Source organism: Peromyscus californicus, unplaced genomic scaffold (assembly GCF_007827085.1).
Source record: "Peromyscus californicus insignis strain IS unplaced genomic scaffold, ASM782708v3 Scaffold_7__1_contigs__length_154581171, whole genome shotgun sequence".
In the NCBI taxonomy this organism is placed as follows: domain Eukaryota; kingdom Metazoa; phylum Chordata; class Mammalia; order Rodentia; family Cricetidae; genus Peromyscus; species Peromyscus californicus.
The window spans coordinates 132,996,784-133,020,828 of record NW_026294595.1 but is presented as its reverse complement, the minus strand read 5'-3'; the positions used below and the strand labels follow the sequence as shown (position 1 = coordinate 133,020,828).

At 40.2% G+C, this 24,045-nt stretch overlaps 1 protein-coding gene across 8 annotated transcripts in view; it reads right to left on the bottom strand.

The window, feature by feature from the left end:
• Positions 1 to 24,045, bottom strand: part of Ralgapb (Ral GTPase activating protein non-catalytic subunit beta) — a 90,897-nt gene that overhangs the window by 27,692 nt on the left and 39,160 nt on the right. For 6 of the 8 annotated variants that reach the window (XM_052722379.1, XM_052722382.1, XM_052722380.1 and 3 more), the window contains 11 exons: positions 23,543 to 23,657; positions 22,783 to 22,930; positions 21,344 to 21,408; positions 18,873 to 19,002; positions 17,003 to 17,136; positions 13,139 to 13,321; positions 10,554 to 10,705; positions 4,855 to 5,042; positions 2,966 to 3,072; positions 1,638 to 1,790; positions 623 to 832 (listed from right to left, as the gene is read on the bottom strand). In XM_052722379.1, coding sequence (XP_052578339.1) covers positions 623 to 832; positions 1,638 to 1,790; positions 2,966 to 3,072; positions 4,855 to 5,042; positions 10,554 to 10,705; positions 13,139 to 13,321; positions 17,003 to 17,136; positions 18,873 to 19,002; positions 21,344 to 21,408; positions 22,783 to 22,930; positions 23,543 to 23,657 — 1,585 coding nt within the window. The remainder of the gene's footprint in view (positions 1 to 622; positions 833 to 1,637; positions 1,791 to 2,965; positions 3,073 to 4,854; positions 5,043 to 10,553; positions 10,706 to 13,138; positions 13,322 to 17,002; positions 17,137 to 18,872; positions 19,003 to 21,343; positions 21,409 to 22,782; positions 22,931 to 23,542; positions 23,658 to 24,045) is intronic. The other 2 variants (XM_052722381.1, XM_052722383.1) reach the window with 1 other exon arrangement.

Below are 24,045 nucleotides of genomic sequence, written 5' to 3'. Positions count from 1 at the left end.
AGGTAAGTTATCTACCTACCTACTATCTACAATACTAGGGCATATAGCCCCAGTCTATTTTAATTTTCTTTAAAGACAGGCTCTCACTATGTAGCCCAGGCTGGTCTTGAACTTTTGTCTCCACATGATAAGCACAAGCCACCACGATTAGCTAATCTTACCAACTATAAAACATATACAACATATAAGTATGGCTTGTGTTACAATAGTACAGAATTGGGGCTGAGGATGTAACTCACTGGCAGGGTGGGTGTTTGCCTAGCATGTGCATGGCCTTGTATTCAATCCTTAGAACTATAAACCAAAAACCAAACATTAAATTAACAGATGAAAATTTTAGAGTACTAAAGAATTAGCTTCATTCTTTTAAAGAGTACCATGAAAGAGCCAATTCAGAGCTGGACTTACCATTGAAGCAGTCCCTTCACAGGTGCCCTGTCCTGGAGCCTATACTGAACCCACAACAGCAGCACAGAACTCCAATGACTTTCATGCAGAATAAGTGTAAGCTGGGTTTTTTGTTTGTTCACTTGTTTTAAACCTTTCTTCATTTTGATAAAAGTATTATAGCTCAATGGCTAATTTGTGAATATATTTATTCATAGAATTTCCTAAAAATTACCTTTAATGCCTCTAAGGACAAAAATCCGAAGTGAGAAAGGAAAAGGCGGGCTGTCTGGAATTCCTGGGCAGGAGGTGGAGGCTTACAATCTGTAACAGGGTCAGGGAAGCTTCTCTTCTGCAATTCCCCCTCGCTCTGCTGTTCCAGGTGTATTTCATAAGCAATCTGCTGGGCCATGCCACTTCTTAATTTTTCATGCCTCTCTTCTAACTGAAATGAGTCAGATATTTTTAGGATTCCCTTACAACGAAGTTTCTTTTAATTTTAAAACAAAATTAAAGCAAAACACAACAAAGAAAACGCTAAGTTTTATTGGTCAACATTATGTTTCAGTTAAACAGAGCACAGAATTAAACAAATATGGTTCAAAGTTAGCTCTATATCTGAACATTCTTCCCCAGAGCCTAACCAATTGCTTCTTCATCTCCTGGCTGTAAAAGACACTAAAACTCTGCTCTTGGAGGGGCAGAGTTATTTTCTCACTGGAGCCCTGGATGGTTATCTTCACCCAACAGAATCTATCCTTGTGTTTTAAACTTACCCCTATGATTCCTTACCTTTTGATCAATCCTACTTTAAAGTTTCACCCCCTAATATGTGAAGATTCTTCTAAACAAACAACCTTAACTACTTAGATCACACATGAGCAAATGCTTCTGAGTCTCAGATGTGAGCCACTTTCAAGGGTTGTATTTCTCTCCAATCCCAACCACACTTCCTGTACTATCCAAATGTATGCCTTTACTACCAGAGTTTGATCATGTTATCATATACTACTGAAACCTATTGTGAAGAGCCTAGGCAGCCAAGGACCCTGTCTCTAAAAAATGTTTAATTCTTATCAACTGCCCAAATCTACACATCCATCCTCTGACATGTCCACATCCAGATGACATAGACCCAAGTCATCTTCTGCCTCTCCTCCCTAACACTAAAGGCAATGCCTGACCACATATACCATCTAAAAATGTTTGCATTGATCCTTTTAGAAAGAGCTAATAGTAACTTGTCTTACTTCTTCAGTGACAATTTCATGTAAATCTGGAATGCTCAAATCTGCTTTTACAAAAGGAATCTTGTCCACCTCTTCAGGAAATGGTCGATGTTTCACAGAATATTTAAATCCAACATCATTTTTAGGAACTGGACGAGGTTCTGGCACAAAAAGCTGTTAAAATAACACAAATGACATTATGGATATTACACATCATTCAATAATTACCTGTGATGATGTGTCTTCTAGTCATGTCCCTGGTCTGCTTTAATGCATCTATTTTCCTAGGCATGCATGCACATCACCAATGCTCAGCAAGAATCTGCACATGCTGTACTAATGGTACAAGTAAGAAACTTATATACTATGTACTGAATTTCATTTTTCTAAAAATGTTTGTCAATTTATAGATTTCATGACTAATAAATGGCTTGCAGACCTCTAGTGCTCAGGCCTCAGTCATCCACATTCAATTCTAAGTGAACGACTAAGGCAGTATAGAGTTTTTAAGACTCAAACTTCCAGTCTGGTATGGTGCCTTTAATCCCAGCACTTGGGAGGCAGTGGCAGGCAGATCTCTGTGAGTTCGAGGCCAGCCTGGTCTACGGAGTGAGTTCCAGGACAGTCAGGGCTGTTAGACAGAGAAACCCTGTCTTGAACGGACCCCCCTCCCCCGCCGCCCAATTAATAATTTAAAAAGCAGTATACCAAATGCTTATTTCTTTAAGCTGTTAATTGTATACAGAAAGAAAAATGATTTGAAGAAAACTCAGTAAAACATGAACTATCAAACTATGGCCAGCTCTCACTGAAAAGTGACTACAAGTGATTTAACATTTCTTTTCTTATCTGAACTTTCCAACAAGCAGAAAATAGCCACATAATTTAAAATACTATAAAATATTGCAGTAAATTGTATAGCATAGTAGCAATTATACAAAATGAATCATGCAAAACAATGTGAAACTAAGTCCTACATGTTAGACCTCTCAAATTTTTCCCATATATGATGTGCATCTGACTTTTAAAGCTGCAAAAAATGCCTGGGACCATTGTTTAGAATAGTAGTCCTTAATTCCTAATTGAGCATCAGCATCACCAGGAAAACTACCCTTGACTTACAGGTACCTGTAAGGAGTTAAGCAGACCTGGAAGTCTAGGTTCCTAAGATGATTCTTAAGTAAATTCATTGACAGAGGACCTCGCAGGGATCAGAAACATGTAACCTTGACTTTCTGTTGGTCTGTTATTTAGCCTTTAAATCACTCCCACACACAGATGTACACATGCACACAATCATATGTACCCATGTATATGTACTCTCGCACACACTGTAACTTCTGATGTACCTTCTGATTTGCTTTTGCTCCTCTGGGTAAAAGGCAAAGCTGCTGAGCCCAAGCAAGTCTTCCCGACATTCCCCGGACCAGCACAGTGACAGAGGGGAAAAAATCATCTAGAATAAAATGGATGTGTAAAAATTTTTACTTCAGATAACAACCATTTAACATACAACCTGCTATCACCTGCAGGACATTTCATGATCAAAGCCCTAGCACAGTGCCTCCTAGACTGCAATGCCACAGCTAAGTTCCATGAGTACTACTACCCCACTCTGTACCAACCACTCTATTTTAACTTTCCTAACATCCGCACATACCTCTACACATAGGTTTTGGTGAAATGGTATCTATCATGGCAAACACTCTTAAACTTTCAGTGTTGAAGAGAACTTTATGAAAGAAAACAGGCTGGTTATGTGCAGTGTTGACATACATCTGCTCATAGATTGGGGTCCTGCAACTACAGGCAGACACTGCTTCCTCCCAGCGGAAGTTCAGGGATGGAGACATTTAAAAATTCAGGATCCTTTTTCTTCCCTTTCTTTGTCTCAGTTATGGGAATTAAAAGTGGGTCAAACTCTCTCATTTCTTCTGTTATTAACTACTTCAATAAACAAAATGTTCTTAATTATATAAAATTATTCATTTTTTTATTTTATTTTATTTTTGTAGACTACCTATGCAGTAAAATTACTTGGAATAAGAGTAAGGCAATTCTAAAAAAAAAAAAACTTGCAAGAGAACCCAGGAGCTTAAAGGGATTTGAAGGGTTCGAAAGGATTTTGCAGGCTGCTCAGCAGATGGCTTAGGGGTAGGAGGGTGGTGGAATAATGAAAAGAAGGCAGCAGGGAGAGAAAGCCAGGCAAGCCTTAGCTCTGGGGCAAAGAAGGTAGAACTGACAGTGATGAACAGTGCCATTCTATTTCATAATATCGTCACTAACCTTAACCATAACATGATGGAAATAGTATCCTCCTATTGCAAACAGAGCTAGGTCTCTCTTTCTGTAGAATTATGACATCCTGCTTATAGTCAACAGAAGCTGTACAGGACTCAAAGACTCTGCTTACCTTTGCGTGTGGCTTTAGTCACTGAGGAAGTCCTACTGTGGTGGGACAACAGAAAATAGTGTTGTTTGGAAAACCTGAATTTGAATCCTAGTTATACTTCTCAAGTTCCCCTAAGCAAATCACACGCCCTCTGTGAGCCTCCTAACTGTGGGATAGTGCATGTCTTGTCAATGAACAATCACTGAAGTTTCTTCAGCAGATCACATCTACATGCTTAAGGATGAACACTATGGTGCAAGGAGGGCAGTGGTAGGGCAAGCAGATTTCTGAACTGCCAACGGGGTATCACACCAGGTAGAAAAAAATGCAACAAATCAACGTAAGAAATTAATAAAGCCTTGCATTTAGATGTATTGGGAGGAATACAGAGGGAAGATTCAAGAGACACTGAGACTAATGATATAAGGAAGGAACAGGAGGAAGAAGCGAAGATGACTTCTCAACTTTCTAGCCTGTGTGGGTAGTAACCGAAACAGAACAATGATGGGTGAAGGGAAAGGAATAGAGGGGCAGGATCCAAGGTTCACAAGGAAAGACAGAATGGCAATGATTTTTATAAATAGTAAAAATAAAATATCTCATTAAGGTAAAGTTTACATAAAAGTTGAGACACTTTGCTATTTCAAGCACACATAAAGAATCTTTAAACAGTTCTACTTCATTTGCACAGTCTATTTTTTGACCTCTGTTTCTCTAGTGATGCTATCCTATAGCTTCAAGTCTTTCTGACAAATAGTTATTTGGAATTCACAGTCTTTGCTTCCCTGAGAGAACTGAGAACACACTGTTTGAGCAGTAGAGAAAGCTAAGAGTGCTACAACTTACTCTGCTCATTTCCAAGCGGTTGCTCCAGCATTGCCAGGATGACACTGTTATCCAAGACAAAGTACCGGAAACTATGCTTGTTTATGGTTGGCAGCCTGGAGTATTTGATCAGAGTGGTCTCATTCACCAGACTACAAGGAGAGGCAGGACCACTGGGTGAAGGAAATGCGCCAAGCAACTGCATGATACTACGGAGAATGGAATAAAGAACAATTAATTCCCAAAGAAAACTCTAACTTTACCTCTTGGATCTATGTATCCTTCTGCTCCTCTGAATTAAGTGAACACAGCTATGCTTCCTGTTCACAGGTCAGATTTATTCCCTGTGGCAAAAAATACCCTGGCAGGCTGGGTAGAATCTGTACCCCAAGAATGAAAGGCCACTCTCCCAGATGCAAGGTAATAATAGCCACAGCTTTCAACTGTCCTAGGAACTGCCCTCAACAATGGATGCCTCACTAAGGGCCACTCTTCTTTCTGGGACAGGCCACATCCAACACCTGTTTAGTGCAAGGTTCCTAGGTCTGAGTTCCCTCCCAGCTAGAAAGAAAACTCAGGGTCAAGTCAGCTTGAGCATTTTGCTGCAACTGCCTCTATTGTCCTTTGTTAAGAGGCCAAATCCCAGGGCATGCTGCCTTCTTCCTGCATGTCCACGACTAGATAGATCCTCATTTCAGGTAAGGAATCTGGGGTACTAACAGTTAAATCTCAAAACTGTCATAAAGAAATCTATGACACAAATACTTTATAAAGCAGAGTTCCACTGATCAAGACTTACCATTCAGAAATGTTTGCATGTGTATACAAGGTGTGTATACACTTATGCACACACAGAAATAGAGAGAATAAAGATTCATGCATATAAGCAATGAATTTAACTCATCTAGCTCTTTGTGTCAAGTACTGTTCTAGGCATTTTATATACATTTTATCATATAGTTTCTTATAACCATATGAAATAGGTACCATCATTATTTCCATTTTTATTACCCTCATTATAATAAGAAATTGATGCTCAAAGAAAAAGCATTCTAAATTTAACAGAAAGATTTTTACCATGTAATATCAACATGGCCTTTCATGTGCATCTCATACAGAAAACTATTTCTCAACACATTTGTGTTTATGTGTACACACATGAATGTGTGTTGTATATGTGTTGTATGCATACATGGGGGGTGCATATGTGGAGGACAAGAAGTGTCCTGTTCATCATTTCCTACCTTAATACCTGGAGATAATATCTCTTAATGAATGTGGAACCAGGCTAGCAGCCAATAAACTCCAGTGATCCTCCTCTATCTGCCTTCTCTTCTAGCACTGAGGTTCCAGGTACGAACACAGCCAGGTCTAGTTTTTCACATGGGTACTGGAGCTCTGAAGTCAGGCACTCAGGCTTGTACAGCAAGTGCTCTTACGCACTGAGTCATCTCCACAACCCTTGACACCATTTATCAACCACTCTTCAGCTCTCTAAGATCTCTGATGATGGAAGGCACTGTTTCCCAGCAGATGGCTTCCTTGCAGTGCAGGACTGCAACAACTCAAGGAATGAGGGACTCAGTAAGTTCAGTACTCTAATGACTGTGGAAAACATGAGCCAACCCAGGAGACTAGTACTAAGAACAGAGAGAGATGTCACAAAGCACACAGGCCTGTAAGCTTGTTGTCATGTTCCATGTAAGATCTAGGATGTTATCAAACAGGCTTCTGGAAGAGGTTAGGCCGATTAGATGAAATCATAACCAGCCTCACCACATTTTTCTCTTTCCGGAAGTGAGTAGACTGGAGTCTACTGGAGTCACTGGAGTAAACATCTCTAAAATTAAGACAAGTACTTGACTGTGTCATGATAAACCTGTAGATAAAGATTAAAAGTCCTTGTGAACCTCCAAGGAGTCTCTGCTAATATACTCTGAGGTTCAACCTCTGCTTTCTATAAGCAGTGTTCTGATAAGAACATAGAAAACAAGCTCATAATGTTTGTTCATGCCTGTAATACCAACATCCAGGAAGCTGAGGCAGGAGGATTGCCATGAATTTGAGGCCAGCCTGGGCTAAAAAGTGAGAATCTGCCTCAAAAACAAACAAGAACCAGTAGGATGGCTCAGTGGGCAAAGACTATTGCTATCAATTCCAACAACCAAAGTTGGATTTCCTGGAACTCACATGAAAGGAGAAAAAGATTCTTAAAAGTTGTCTTCCGCCGGGCGGTGGTGGCACACGCCTTTAATCCCAGCACTCGGGAGGCAGAGCCAGGTGGATTTCTGTGAGTTCGAGGCCAGCCTGGACTACCAAGAGAGTTCCAGGAAAGGCGCAAAGCTACACAGAGAAACCCTGTCTCGAAAAACCAAAAAGTTGTCTTCCAACACCCACATGCCCATGCACACATGTTTTGCTTTGTTTTTGAAAAGAGCAGGGTATGGTAGTGCACACCTTTAATCCCAGCACTCAAGAGGCAGTGGCAAGAGGACCTCTGAGAGTTCAAGGCCAGCCTGGTCTACAGAGTGAGTTCCAGGACAGCCAGGGCTACACAGTGAGACCCTATCTTAGGGAAGGAAGAAGGTGAAATAATTAAGAAAAAACCAAAACCCTACAACAGACTAAAACTTAATCTGCAGAGATCATATATCAGAATAAGAGTTAGGATTTAAAAAGACTACAGAGAATATGGAAGGTCCTACAAGAAGAAATTTCAACACTCCCAAACAAACAGGCACAGGATGAGAGCACAGAAGAAAAGGAAACATGCAAAGACCAAGAGTCCAGTTCACGTAATACGACTCTCCAGTGCTTGAGGTCTTGCTGCTGTCTCCCAACAGAGGTTGATGAGATACAATGTTCTACGGAGTTTGAAAACATTCAGATCCCATGTAGAACACTGTACTCAGTGATCTACCTGTGAGAGATACATGCTCAAAGCTATACCAGTTGAGTGACAGTATGATCAAGGCATGCAAATCCATGTAATACGAAAACCACATGAAGGCACTAGCAGAAAGGAACCAGAGCAACATAAACATTATCTTTGTATACTGTTGCTGCCTGGAGAAAGAATTACTACCAAAAGTCTGAACAAGAACCAATGAGAACAAGTTAGCATGAGAGTTTGATATAGAACATCAAGCTTTTAACAATTAAAATGAAGTGGGAAAACTTAGGGGCTAGACTTTAAACCCAAATTAAAGGTAAGCTTTTAGTAAATGCATCTTAAGCAGCGGGACCACTGAAATGACTTCTAAGAGCACGAATTCTGAATTTATACTTTAATATGCCATGGTCTAGAAACCCAACAAGTTAATATGTACTTTATGAATGTTATCGAAGACAGACTGGCATGTACCAAATAAACTCAGTATGACTGTGATAGTATGGAACACAACACTATGTGAGGCAGGCAGACAATGAGTGTAAAGGTGAAAAACACTGTCCTTCAAAAATCAGATAACAGAAAGAGGTTCGTACAAGTAGCTAGATTTACTGTGAGCATGGAACAGTATATGATGCTGCCTGAAATACAGGAGAGATGCATAAGCAGGTATGAACATGCCCAGTTCACCACTACAAGTGGCCAAACTATGGCAAGGGAGTACTAGAGAGCAGTGGTGGGAGCAATCAGATCACCTCGCTGGCCCTCCACCGGAATTCAGACATGGTAGGAAAGGAGATCTACTCAAGGTTTTTAATCATTCAAGCAGTAGGATGAAATGGTGTTGAAGAAGAGTTTAACCACAGAGTGCAAGACAAACAGGAAGAGTTAAAAGACTAGAAACAGAAACCATGCAAGAAGTGAGATGACCTAGTACAGAATACTATCTAAGGCTTCAGGGGACAGTGTGAAGTCCTTACAATGATAAGTGTATTGGACTCAGTTGCTGCTGGTCTCATGAGGAACGACAGAGATACAAATCAGAGAAAAAAAAAAACAACTGGAAACAATGCTAACAGCTGGCTGCGGTGGCGCATGCCTTTAGTCCCAGCACTTGGGAGGCAAAGGCAGATGGATCTCTGTGAGTTCGAGGCCAGCCTGGTCTATATAGTGAGTTCCAGGACAGCCAGAAACAGTGAAACCCTGCCTCGAAAAACATCAAAACAAACCAGAACAACCAATGGTGATGCCGACAAAAAAGCAGCAACTATGAGAGAACAGAAAAACTGGCTGGGAACATGCTCCACCATGATGGAACTCTGCACTGTTCAAGAGTGGAAACCAAAGACATCCTGGCGGATGGACTTGGTAACAGAGACTAAACAGCAAAAAAATAAAGACAGAGCCATTCAGAGAACTGAAGTCTGAGGGAGAAAGAGCCCAGGCACATAGCCAGTCCCTAGCAGTAACTGTGCTCTCACAGGAACAATCAGGCTAGAGTGGAACAAACCTCCTGCAACAAGAAGAACTCAAAAACTCCTAGTGAGCAAGATTCTCCCTGCTTATCTCCTAGCCTTCTTCCTCTTCCTGACACAGTATCAAGTCCCAGTGCTGGGGCACTTTATGGCTCCCCCAGCCCACATGCTGCACAAGCACATGCTGCCATAGTTATCCTCATCAATTTTCTAGCTATTAGCTAAAGCTCAACAAAGGCACTGAAAGTCTAGCTGTTACCAGAGTGCACAGTTCTAAAGAAAAGCAAGCATCCTGAAAATTATAAGCTAAGCCCAAGAACAACAGAAACAAATCCAACTAATCTGAATATAACCCAAAGAAGGAAAGGACACTGCACTCACAAAAGATGTCAGGATCTTGGGCAGAGCTGGTTTACACACAAATCTTCAAGCCAGCTCTTACTAACTTGACATTCTTCCTTCCTGTGGCTGTTTTCCTAGGTTTTCATTCATATCATCCTTGAATGAGCCACACAATCTATGACTCTATGCAATCTCTACTTATTCAGCCCCTTCAATCTGCAAATGGGCCCAAACTCAGCCCTCTTTCCAGGCCCCCAATCCACCAAGTACAAAGGACTTTCTTAGCTCTTTCTGCCATTCTTTCAAGGAATCAACCCCTTGTTTCCATGTGACATACATTATTAATTGCCTGCAATACTGCTCACAGCTCAAATGTTGCCCATCCTCTCAGTTGGGGTCTACGTGGCTCCATAAGCATGTTACTTTGCTTTCACTTTATCTCAAAGTACTCACTTCCTCCTCCCAGGTCCCTGCCATTTGATTTGTATCTCTTCTTTGGGGACATTTATATCCACCTGACATTGAAGGACTTCGTGTTTCTATTCATCTTCCCTACTCAACCAGATAGTATTCATTCAGTAACTGAATCGGACTTATCTGTATGATTCTATTACCAAGCTTTGACAAGGGAGTTTAAATTAAAAAAAAAAAATCTTAGCTGAACAGAACATAAAAGATGTAGTAGAGACCAGCACTGGGTAGCAGATCTGATGCTGTGACATCTCTAGGCTTAGCCATGAAAGAAGGGGAAGAAGTAGCTCCAAGATAATTCCTGGCTCTAATATGAGCTGACCTGAGTAGTTATCAGCCAGCATGGAAATACAAAGATCCCAATTTTCTGGTTTCTTGTTGGTCTAAGAATGAATACAAAAAGAGTATTTCGTTCCATTTTGTGTTTGGAGATGTAGTACCCTACAGGGGTTGTTACTCTGTGCTGAACAAGGAAGACAGAGCAGCACAGACCACTGCTGCCCTGTCTGTTACAGCTCAGTCTTCAGCAGCTGCTTCCATACCATGTTAAAGTGGCTTCTGCAGCATCCTTTACCCTCATAGATGCAGGGTTTGGCTCTTTATCACCTTTGTACTTGACCTCTTGCTCACTGTTCTTGGACTTGCTTCCTGAGATACCCAGTTCTACAATCTCCAGTACTTCCTTAAGGCAATCCTAGGAGGAAAAGACAGAATGAGTTTTTAAAATATTTCAAACACATTTATTTACTTTATTTAAGAGAGGGTATATGTGTGTTTGTGTACAAGCCAAGGTCAGAGAACAACTCTAGAGAGTTGGTTCTCTTCTCGTACCATATGGGACTCAGTGATCACACCCAAGTCATTAGACTTGGTGGCAAGCACTTTCACCTGCTGAACCATCTCACCAACCCTGATCAATTTTTATACACATTACTTAAGAGAAGACAAGGGAGCCATAACAGTGGTTATGTTTTGGGGCGGAGCTCCAGTTTCTAATGCTCTTTAACAGATATGTTTGTATCATAATATACTAAACTTAAGCCTCCATCAAAAGAACTAAATTTGTGTGTTCAAAAGGAGACTAAAGACAGGTTTTAATTTGATTGGTTCCAGAGCTCAAAAAATTGCCATGGAGCCGGGCGGTGGTGGCGCACGCCTTTAATCCCAGCACTCGGGAGGCAGAGCCAGGCGGATCTCTGTGAGTTCGAGGCCAGCCTGGACTACCAAGTGAGTTCCAGGAAAGGCGCAAAGCTACACAGAGAAACCCTGTCTTGAAAAACCAAAAAAAAAAAAAAAAAAAAAAAAAAAAAAAAAAAAAAAAAAAAAAAAAAAAAAAAAAATTGCCATGGATTGTCACAAACACTGAAAAGCTAATAAGTAAAATAGATTCAGAAGTAATTCCGTCAAACCCAGATGGTTTAAGACACATCAGATTACCTAATATATCAAAGAGGTTAATTATTTATTTTTTGAGGCAGGATCTCACTATGGAGCTCAGGCTGGCCTCAAACGCACTATGCAGACCTCAAACGCACTATGCAGACAAAGCTGACACTGAACCCAGGACCTCTGCTGCTTCTTCTTCTTCCTCTTCTTCTTCTTCTTTGGTTTTTGGTTTTTGAAGACAGCGTTTCTTTGTGCAACAGCCCTAGCTGTCCTGGTACTAGCTCTGTAGACCAGGCTAGCTTCGAACTCAGAGAGATCTACCTGCCTCTGCCTCCCAAGTGCTGGGATTAAAGATGTGTGTCACCACTGCCAGGTCTATCTCTGCTTCTTAACTGCTAGGATTACAAGTAGGTGCCACCATCCCCAACAACTGACATCTTAAAATAATTTATATTTAAAACTATTTTGTGTAACAGATTTTCCTGTGGCCCAGGCTGGTCTCTAATTCATTATGTAGCCAGGGATGACCTTGACCTGCTCTTCCTTCTACCTCCCAAGTACCTGGAATTACAAATAGACACCATCACAGATGCTAGTTGATGTAGTTCTAGGGATCAAAAGGAGCACTTCAGAAATGCTAAGCAAGCATTGTGTTAAACTTGGCTACAAGTCTAGTCCTGTAAATATTTTTTGCTATCATAACTTTAAAAGCTACAATGAAAATAACTCAGATTTTATCAACAATGTTACTTACAAAGATCTCTATCTTTCTAAATATCCAGTGACCTTGGGAAGCTCTACTGTCACTGAGCTCATTATGCCTGCTTCCCTGTAAGGTACAGTGGCAGAGAAAACAGACTACATATCTGTACCCATTTGAAAGTGCAGAAACCTGTGAGAAATACAATGTTTCAATAAAAGTAATGTTTACAGCTAAGCTGTGCCCTCGCTTTGAAGATTCACAATTAAGTGCCCTTCTTTGTTTGATAATAAGAAACCAAGTAGCTTTAATAGCTAACTCCAGTTTGCCATCCTATCAAAAAAAAAAAAAAAATGGACTTTTCTAGATCCAGCAGTTGTACATATGAGTGCATAGCAACTGTGAACGCACACAAAAAGGCTTGAGCTTGTTCAACCAAAACTCCAGCACTGAGGTGGTGGAAATAGGCAAAAAATACTATCACTAGCTGGGGAGCTATTGGCATATGTGATCATATATGATAACCACTGGGAGAGATAGAACCAACTTTCTGCAATGACATGATCAGTGGGAGGTTGACCGTACTCCAGGGCAGGACCCATCCCCATAATAGCTAGGAAATACAAACTGGACTCAATATAGGGAAAAAAGAGAGAGGGGAAAAAAGATCTCAAAATTGGGTAGGTAAGGAAGTAAGGGTAGATCTTGGTAAAAGAGGTTGAGTATGTTCAAAATACACTTTGAATTTTTACAAGAATTAATGAGAATATTATTTTTTATAAAAGAAGTCTTGCTGCTTCAGAAAAATTAGGCAAGGTCTTTTCTTTCATAAAGCATTTCTCGTGGGATTGTTTGGAAACAAATCTAAGCATTATGATAGTTTTCAAGTTATGCTCAAAAGAGTAAGTGTCCTACTGAAATCAAACAAGCACATTCAAAGTATATGACACTGTATTTAAATTCAGATATTCTCTTTTAAAAGGTATTTTCTCAACAAACCATTTCATTCCTACTTGGTGTTTCAAGACTGAATAAGCTCACCTTTTCATCCAGCATATCAGGGTGCTCTGTCAGCCAGACACAGAGACACTGAAATGCTGCCACTATCATGGAGTGCAGATCCCGGGAATGAAGAGGAGCTGGCCGACTGCACTGGTATACAATATAACTGCACACAGAACTGATGGCACGCTTTCGGTCTCCCAAGTCAACCATCACCTTCACCTAAGCATGTCCATTTAAGGAACAAAACCAGTTAGTCAGGAACCATTACACCAAGCATTTGCCCTGCAACTGAGCCCATCTGATAATGTGATACACAAGAGGCCTTGTTTTTAAATATTATTTATATACAGGAACAGACTATTACAGATAAACTACAAAAAAGTGGCATTCTAAATCCTAAAACAGTACTTTACTCTAGCATGGTTGTTCACACCTTAAAACCCAAAGTTCTTGGATGCACTTACTCATATTGTAAAATGTGCAGGAATAGCCAGCAAAGGAACATGTGTGTGTTTTAAAGTCCCAAACCCAACCTCATAGTGATGGCTTTTGCTCTGCACAAAGTCTAGTGAAACAGCTTAGAAGGCTCAATTATCCATCACAGTAAGTTACACATGTTCAAAGTACGTAACCTCAAAGAACTGTTGCTACAATCAGATAATAAATATAAGCATCACCCCAAATGTCCTCATGCACCTCTGTAAGCCTCCTCCCATTCCTCTTGTTTCCTTCTGTGAGGAGCTGCTTATCTGCTATCATAATAGATCGGACTATATTTCCTAAAATACAATAAGTTCTATAATATCTACTTTGGGGAAAGGTATTTAGCTAGCTTCTTTCTTCTATTTAGCATAATTAATTACTTCCAGATGTATCTCTTTTTGTAATGTTTTTTACTTTGTATTGAGTGTATTCTAGTATATGAATACAGCACAATTTTTCTACCCAGTAACCTGTTAATGGACATTTGGGTTCTTTCCACCCTGTGAATATTACAAATATAGTTGCTATGAATATCCACATCATTGACTAGACATATGTTCTCTTATATATTGGGACTGGAATGACAGGGTCATTAGATACATGTATTATTAAATTTTTAAGGATCTGCCAAACTGTTTTCCAAAATGGTTATTACAATTAACATTCTCATTAACAGTTTCCTTATATCCTGATCAACATTTCATATGGTCAAGTCTTTTTAAATTTAGCCTGTGTTTGTTTGTTTCTTTCTTTGTGTGTGTGTGTGTGTGTGTGTGTGTGTGTGTGTGTGTGTGTGTGTGTGTATGTGTGTGTGCTGTATGCATATATGTACATGTTTCTATGGATATATACATTTGTGTGTATGCAGAGGCCACAGGAGGACGGCTGGGTGCCTTCCTATCACAGTGTCTCTCAACCTTCCTAATGTTACAACCCTTTAATATAGTTCCTCACGTTGTGGTGACTCAATAAAATTATTTTTGTTGCTACTTCATAACTGTAATTTTGTTACTGTTATGAATAGCAATGTAAATATCTGTGTTTTCTGATGGTCTCAGGCGACCCCTGTGAAAGGGTCATTCAGCCCTCAAAGGGGTCTCAACCCACAGTTCTATTGCTTTCTACATTAGTCCCTAGATGGGGTCTCTCACATGACCTAAAGCTTCCTGTTTCAGCTAAGCTGACAGGCTAGGAAACTCCTGGAGTCTGCCTATTTCCACATGCCACTCTGAGGTCCCTGTGGTCATTGCTGGCTTTTTAAATGGGTGCGGGCAGTATGAATTTAGGTCCTCATGCTTGCACAGCAAGCACTCTTACCCTAAGCTATGCTTCTAGCCCTCAATGTTAGCCATTCTATTGAGTATATAATAGTCTTTCAATGTGAATCTAATTACATTTCCCTAACAACTAATGATAGTGAGGTAGGAAAACTCACCTTAAAGGAGAGTGGCACTATTCCCTGGGTTTGGGTCCTGGACTGCATAAAAAGGAGGAAGCCAGCTGAGCGCAAGCATTCATCTGCTCTCTTCTTCCTGACTGCAGACTCAACGTGACTAGCTGCTTCAAGCTCCTGCCACCTTGACATCCCCGCCATAATAAACTGTACCCTTGAACTGTGAGCCAAAATAAACCCTTCTATCCTGAAGCTGCTTTTGTCGGGGTATTTTGTCACAGCATGAGACAAGTAACTAATACATTTTTACATTTAAGTCTACAATCCATTTTTAGCTGATTTTTGTACCTACCATATACAAAACAGGTATGAAACCAAGTTTTCTACCAGTACCACTGGTCAAAGACTACCCTTTCTCCTTAGAGCTATCTTTGAACCATGTGTCAAAAACTAGACAGCCACATAAGTGTGGTCATGAAGTCTCAATTATAAACCACTGATCTATTCATTCAACCCTGTTCTAACACCAGACTGTTTTAATCACTTTATCTTTACAGAGAGTCATGGAATCAGGTAGTATTAGCCCATTATATATGATGACCCAGGTCCAGAGCAGTGCTCCATCCAAGCTAACTGCATCTTAAACTGAAAATAGATCACAAGTCACAGGGAGCAGCACCTTGCTCTCTGTATGGTTTACCATGTCTCACAAATGGCTATTCTAATGTTTAAATCAGCAACTGCTCCTCACATATCTATTACATTTGGGGGTTTTTGAGTTAAGTTCCAAGTAGTGTTCAAAACACACTAAGTTTTCTTATCTATTTTGTCTCTCACAGTTTGTAAGACAACTTTGAAGTAAAGGCCTACGCTTCATCTCAGACACTACCACTTCTGTGATGAGTACCACTACATGAGCACAATGTATTTTATATTTTCATCTCATCTGATCCTCACAATACCAAGTGGTATATGGAAAATAATCTTTTCCATTTTAATAATAAAAAATACTCAGATGCTAGTGAGGATGTGGAAAAATTGGAAGCCTTGTATGTTGATGAAAGGAATGAAAAAGGACTCAGTAGTTGTGGAAAACAATCTGCAGTTCTTCAAAAGCTAAACAGAATTCCCATAAACCCAAGAATTCCACTCCTTAGTACATACCCAAAAAACCGAAAACTGATACTCCCATACATCCATAGCAGCTCTACTAGTAAGAGTCTAAATACCTCTCAATTAATGAGCAGGCAAAAAAAACAGTGATAATTACATTCAGAACGGTGCTGTGCAATCCTAAAAAAGGGCTGAAACTCAAAAAATTACTTCTCAAGTGAGAAAGACTGGCACTCTTGAAATGACACACATTACATGATTTTTCTACTGATCCCTTTCAGTGAATGATCCTGATTAGGTAGAGCCAAAGAAACAAAATGAAGATCAGTGGCTGTCAGAGGAGGTGGTGGCCGGGAGAGTGGGCAAGAAAGCAACTGCTTTGAGACTCAGGGATTTCCCTCCGAGGTGACAAAAACACTTGGAAATGGAGATGGTAGGTTGCACTACACTGCAAATGTACTAACAGTCCCTGAATCACCTGCTTTAAAATGGTTAGTTTTATGTTACATGAATTTCAGAGAGAGACTGAGGCTTAAGTGCAAGTGAACCCCATTTCTAAGGTTCCACAAAACTGAAATAACTGTGAGAGAAATATGAATATATAGTCAATTTTTGCTTAATACTGATAACAGAAAATAGAAATCACAGAAATACTTTATGTGCAAACAGTCATCAGTATTGAAATGTTTTCTGTACCTTAGAAATATTCACATCTTTTGCACCTATTTTTCAGTTTGCAAAATTTCACTTGGAGGCTCGATTTTATATACTCTGGATGTAAAATACGTACATGTACTGACAATCCTAAAATACCTACACAAAGGGGATGGGTGTCAAAATACAAAAAAAAAAAAAAAAAAAAAAAAGGCATGACGCAAGCCTGCTGAACTAAACTAAGGGACAGTCCTCACCTTTGCCAGGCCAGAGAGGAGTTCTAGAGCTGCCAGGGATATGCTCATGTCTTGCCGCCACTGCGAGTTGAGTCTTTGGGTGACAAGATGAATGCTGCGAATCAGGAGCCCAGCAGCTGAATCTGTATTAAGAGCTAGGATATAACCCAATGCCACATCCACGGGGAGGGAAAACAACTAAGCATTAGTAACAGAAGCACAGCATTCCACCAGGCACAGACCACAGCAGCCACAGTGAGCACAATGGGCACCCACACAGAGCTATGCTCCCCACCCACCAGCCTGAGCACCAGGCCTGACTGATGGTGTGCAAGGCACACAAGGGGCTGGACCAGCTTCTAGCTCCCAGTCCACACTCTGACAAAGAACACTATGGACTTGGCAGTTTCAGTACCATCCTTATAATGAAAAATGGTGTCTTTAATTTTTAAATGCATAACTTATAGAGTTTAATTTTCAAAAAGAACAATGAAAAGGCAACCAAGTATTTCCTTAGAGTTTTACAGAGGCAAGAATTCAACTTGATAGCCTCCTCAGATGCTAGGAATTACCTTACAGCATCTCTTGAAATGATAGGGTTTAAACCAGTAAAAACCACATGCAATGCCTTTTCAAACCCAGGTTTACATTTAACTCTTTACCACTATTTTAAAACCTTTAAAAAGGTTAAATAACCAAGTCACTGTTTTTACTTGGACTTCAATTTTATATTTAAAGTAATTATTACGTAGTTAGGAGTGAATTCCAAGAAATTAAAGGAGGATAAATTAAATTGTAATTAAAAAGGAAGCTTTAGGGTCATTATACCTGTGGATCCTATCAGAAAGAGGGCAGTGACAACAGAAAAAGGAATGATCATTAAAGAGACAGTCATGCGACACTGACACAAATCTGGATCTTTTAGTAAAAACTATGACATAACAAGCAGAGCTCACTAACACCAGCTGAAAATGCTGGAACAATCAGTTCAAACACTTATATACGACACATGCAGTAACACGAAATATCTTCAGTTTTAAAATGTCTTCGAAACAAGAATCAGTTCAACCTAGAGAATGCCTAAATCTACATAAAGAGTGACAATTTAAATGTACTGAATATCCACGTAATGACTCTATGTATTTGACATGCTGACAGGTAATGTATCATCAATTCAATTATGAAAGCATGCCTGATGAACATGGCTCATGGATTCTCCAGATGATTACAAAATTAGGCTCACATCTAGGGAATCAGATATTCTAATCTCAAGGAATAAACACAGATTCAATCACTATCAGCATAAAAAACATTATAAAGTGCTCACACTAAGCCCATAAATTCTGCTCAGTGTAAAGGACATCACTGAACAGGATGTTTTCCTGGCAAGTGCTTTAATTAGCAGAGCAGAAAATGTCTCTTTATTCTTGTAACTGAAGAACCTTACAAGACAGATATTCTTACAAGAATATCTAAGTTTTAACATGGCAACACATGCTTCTCTGGGTCAGCTTCCATCACTTCCCTCACAACTGCAGCTGCGGGGCTCACTGACCATCTCTGCCAACATTCTGAGAGCTCTGAAGCAAGGCCCACATCTGTGTGAGTCTGTATCACTAGTGCCGGGTACAGAACTCAGACACCTCATGACCTCTCATCATACACATCTGTAAGATCTAACAAACTCCAAAACGAGCTACAAGAAATCAGAGAAATGCTTTTTCTTTAGCTGTTTTATTTTAACTAACATCTTCTGTCAATTATACCTAGTAGATAAAACTTGTATTTTTGTTTTCAATTCTTGAAAAGTTTTAATTTTGCTTATTTTGTAAATCAGAGAATTAATTAACACACGTGTAAATGCTAACAGACTGTTTTAAACACAGCTCACCGTAATCCCTTAGGAGAGCTTGAGCAGGTCTCTCGCTATCAGGCGTCGTAGGTTCTGTGCTTCCTCCACTTGCTGAACTAATGCCACTATTAGTGCGACTATGACTCTTCAGGTTGTTTTCTCCACCACCCTAGTCAAATGAAATGAACCAGAATGAACAGTTGACAAGTACAAAAATAAGTTATTAAAAATTTGTTAGATAGTCAAGTGTTGGTGGTGCATGCCTTTAATTCCAGCACTTGGGAAGCAGAGGCAGATGGTTCTCTGAGTTCAAGGCCAGCCTGGTCTACAAATCAAGTTTCAGGACAACCAGGGCTATACAGAGAAATCATCCTGAAAAACCAAAACAAACAAAACTTGTTTAGAGTCGGGGCTGTGGCTCAGGAGTACAGCACTTGCCTCACAAGCATGAGGCCCTAGGTTCATCCCAGTAATGCAAACCTAACAGGTTAGCTAGCACAAGGTGATACATAGAGAAACAGACAAGGCGTTAGAATCACTGTGGGGTTGTTGCTTTAACGCCATCTGTTAAAAGGGTATACAGGGTTTGATAACTACAGGATACTGGGTCTCCCATGCTGTTTTTCAAAGGGCCACCTCAGAGCCCTTTACATACACTACAGTTCACTAGTTAATAACTGAGTCATTAAGGAAAATACTTGAAGTGCCTCTGGAGCAAAACCTCAGAACAGGAATATAATCTTCAAATAAAGACAATATGGGGCTGGGAGATTATCTCAGTCAATAAAGTGTTTACCACTCAAGCATGAAGACCGGAGTTTGATCCACAGAACCTACTTAAAAAAAAAAATTCTAGAGGGAAGGAAGGGTAAGGGAGACAGTTCAGTGGGTAAGAGCACCCGCTATACAAGCATGAAAACCTCAGTTCAAATCCCTAGACCTATGTAAAAAGCTGGTCATGGCCACCCACATGCCTATAATGACAGCACTGTGCAGGGTGGAAACAGGAGCATCACTGGGCTTGTTGGCTGCCAGTTTAGCTCCAGGATCATCAAAAGACGCTGTCGTAAGGCAATAAGGCAAAGCAATAGTGCAGAATACCTGAATAGTGCAGAATACCTGACATCCTCCAAGGTCACATCCACCTATACCCATTTGGATGCGCGCGCGCGCGCGCACACACACACACACACACACACACACACACAACAGCAACTTTTAAATATAGTTGTACCATAGAGTACAAACAATAAAATAACTACAGTTAGTATAAATTCCCATACACATAAGAGCAAATAAACCCATTTGTTAAAGATTTCTTGTAACTTTCCCCATATAAACAAAACCTGCTGTATCCAAATCAGTGTATTATTAGCCATCTACTAGAACATTAATGAATTTCCTTAATAATTTTTTCATTTCTCTAGCTCACCCCATTATACCTTATTACTTTCCCATACCTCAACCTACCCCAAGTGTAATGATCCCATATCTAGAAGGAAGAAGCAAGAGACACTGTCCATCTCTAGGGAGATCTTAAGTAATAGTGCTTTGGGCACCTGTACACTTCTGTCTACAGGAACTACAATAAAGATAGCAGATATTACAGGTAGACTTATATCTGTTAGGGATAGCAGGAACTAGGAAGTCCTTTCCTAGAATATTCGGACAAAACAATCCCAGCTGGGTTTCTTTCATGCAGGATTCCCCCTAGGACCTGATGAGGTACTGAACAAGCAGAAATCTCAAAATGTATGATGTTTTAAAATAGGACCCTTCTGAGTCTACAAGCTGAAATTTATAAACAAAACACCTTAAAAAACCAGGTGTGGCTAGTGGAAGCCCATGAACTATAGACCAGTGGCTGTGGAGCCACCATGGGACTGGACTAGACCCTCTGGATACAGAAGACGGTTGTTTGGCTTAAACTGTTTGGGGGGCACCCAGGCAGGGGGATCAGGATCCGTCCCTGGTGCACAGGAAGGCTTTTGAGAATTCAGTGACTGTGGTGTGACACCTTGCACAGCCTTGGTGCGGTGGGAAGGGGCTTGGATCTGCCTAGGCTCAGTGTGTCGGGCTTTGCTGACTCCCCATGGGAGACCTTGATTTGGGAGATGTGGGGATGTGGGGTAGCTTGGGAGAGAGGGCTGGGGGGTGGGAGGAGGGAGGAAGTGGGATCTGTGGGTGGTATGTAGAGTGAGTAGAAAATTTCTTAATAAAGAAAAATGGGAAAAAAAAAACAAAAAACAAAACAGGTGTGGGGGTGCGCACCTGTGGAGACAGAAGGACCAAGAGTTTAAGGTCATCTTCAGCTAAATACATAGTTTGAGACTTGCCTGGGCTACATGAGAGACTGCCTCAAAAAATAAAAACAATGGGTTGAGGATACAGCTCAGAGGTAGACAGTTTGGTTAGCATGTGTGAGGTCCTAGGTTCAATTCCAGCACTGTTAAGTATGATTTAGATAAAATCAGAAGCAGATATTCTATGACATTATATAAGCTTCTTACCATCTCCATTTGGCAACCAATGGCTTCTAAAAGTGCAGAATCCTGAACAATATTTAACATTGCTCCTGCAATAACAAAAAAAAGCAAGCAGCTTACATGACATATAATTACAGTCAATACCTCAGTCAGAGAAAATATTTGGAGCCAGGAGTGGTCATACATATAACCCTAGCACTCGGAGGCCTGAGGCAGGAAGGCTGCTATCAGCTAAAAACACTTGGGCTATACAAGACACTGTGTCTCTTCCCCTCCCCCTAAAAAAAGAAAGGAGAAATTTTGGCAAAGCATTCCTGAAATTCTCTGAAGATTATGAATAAATATACTGATGGGTTAAAAAAAAAAAAAAGATAATGCTTTATAAGTCCCCAAATTCTGATATGCCTGCAAAGATTTTATTTTTTATTGGGTGGGAAGTGCATGCATATGCATGCCACAGTGTATGTAGATGTTAAATGACAATTTTCAAGAATCAGTTCTTTCCTTCCAAAGTAGGATCCGGGAATGAAGCACAGGTCATCAGTTTTGCAAGGCAAGAACTTTTAACCCAATGAACCATTTTGCTGACCAACTCCAAAACAACCCCTCTCCCCCAAATGCACTGGATTAAACTTTTTACATTCTTTTATTTCTGACAATGCCATCCATGTGAACATTATTTTCTTTCCTCTCTGGTTAAAAATATTCTTCTAAAATGCAAAATCTATATGCACTTCCCAAGTACAGAATTTGCATGGCTCAATTCTCTTGCTTCCAGTTTTCCTCCTTAGCTTTTTTTCTGCTTCTACAACCACGTGAGCACTAACACGAAAAGGTGTGTGTTACCTCCTGTTCCTTCAGCTCCTTGTCAAACTAAACAATTCACAATCACTACTGAGTCCATCTTCTCACTGCCTACCTACCAGACCAGACTTCCTAAGCACTCACCCCAACTACTGGAAGGAAAAAGGGAAGAGAGGGAAGAAAGCTAGGACAAAAGGGTGGGGAGGGGGACCATAAACAAGACAACTCAACGCTTTCTATCCCTCATCTCATCTCCTTAAGTCTTCTTTTTTAATTGCTTACTACATTTATTTATTTATTGACTTATTTGGGGAGAGAAGGGCTATGTGCATACCATGGCATTGTGTAGAGGTCAAAGGACAGCTAGAAAGAACCAGTTTTCTCCTTTCACCATGTGGGACCTGCGGATCAAACTCAGGTCTGTGAGTCTTGGTGGCAAGCGTCTTTAACCACTGAGCTATCTTGCCAGATCCCCTTAAATCTTTCTATAAAAAGCAAAAAACAAAAACAAAAAAAACTCTACTTCTGACTCAGAATCCTAAGAGTTCTATCAGGCTTAGGCTCCCCTCACTTGTGTCCCCAGCACGCCTGTGGTCATTAGTACCTGGGTTTCACTTCGTAAAAAAACAAGCAAACAAACAAACAAACTGAACACAAACCTAGTATCATTTGGGTGTTGTTAGGGTCCGTTTCTGTTTGCAAGGCACCTATTAGTATATTCACAAGTCTCAACTTCAAGGACAGAAAAGTTATTGGTTTATCATAAGAAGAGCTGTCATCATTACTAAACTTTCCTTCTAGGACCACCTGGAGAAAAAAACAAATACTTCACATCAGCTCTTGTACATGACGCCCATTTAGAAAGGACAGAAGGTGAACAGGCTAATGATCCAAGCTTCCAGTCTAATTGTCACTCCCATTCAACACCTGTAATCAGATGTCATTAGCTACAGACACATGAATAGTAAGTCAAGGCATGTTGGCACTTTCAAAAGAAGAAATACCCAAACCAGAAAAACTTCGTTAATCTATTAGAAATATGTACTTATCCATTGAAATGTGTATTTTAAAATATTCGTTTATTTATGTAATGTTGAGGCAGGGTCTCACTGTATAGCCCTGGCTGGCCTCAAACCCACAAAGCTCCATCTGCCTCTGCCTCCAAGTGCTGGGATTAAAGGCCTGTGTGGGCACGCAGGGCTAAAAAGTCACTTTTCTAAAGCTCCTGTTCCATTTTGTTAAAAGTGCAATTTGACTTAAATTAGCATACAAACACAGTATATAGAATATAAGAAAACGTCAATAATGGTTGGCAGGATGCCGAGACAGAAGGGTTTCAAGTTTGCAACCAAACTGGCCTTCCTAGCAAGACTGTGCATCATGAAAAAAAGGGGGGGAGTATATTTAAAGAAACATTACCTCAGATCTGACTGTGCCAAAATGGTGAGGGAGGGGCAACAAAGAAAGCAGGATATTAATGGAGGATCTTCTCAATTCTGTTGGATTTACATAGCTTTTGAATTTTGAGAGTTCTCTGCCAAAAAATAAAAAGGTTTTAGTATTTTTCAGCTAACGAGTATTTTTACCTATTGCCAAACATATACTATGCCATTTTTTTTCTACAACCCAAGCATATATGAGGACTTCTATGTTACACTATTACTTGGATATATGAGAACATCTATGTTACACAATTACTGAATTAAGGTAGAATTTGACTGAAAATGTAAGGCCTACATTATAACAGTAGGATCTCAGGCTGGGTTTTTTCTGATCCATCTAGACCAAGCCAGAAAGGATCCAGTAAGCCCATGGTCATATCAGAACTGAAGGCATTCAGGGATTGGGAGGGTTTGGATGCTCTCTACTCAATTTAATGTAGCCTGGGTCCCACTGGACTGTGAAAACAACTAGATAGAATA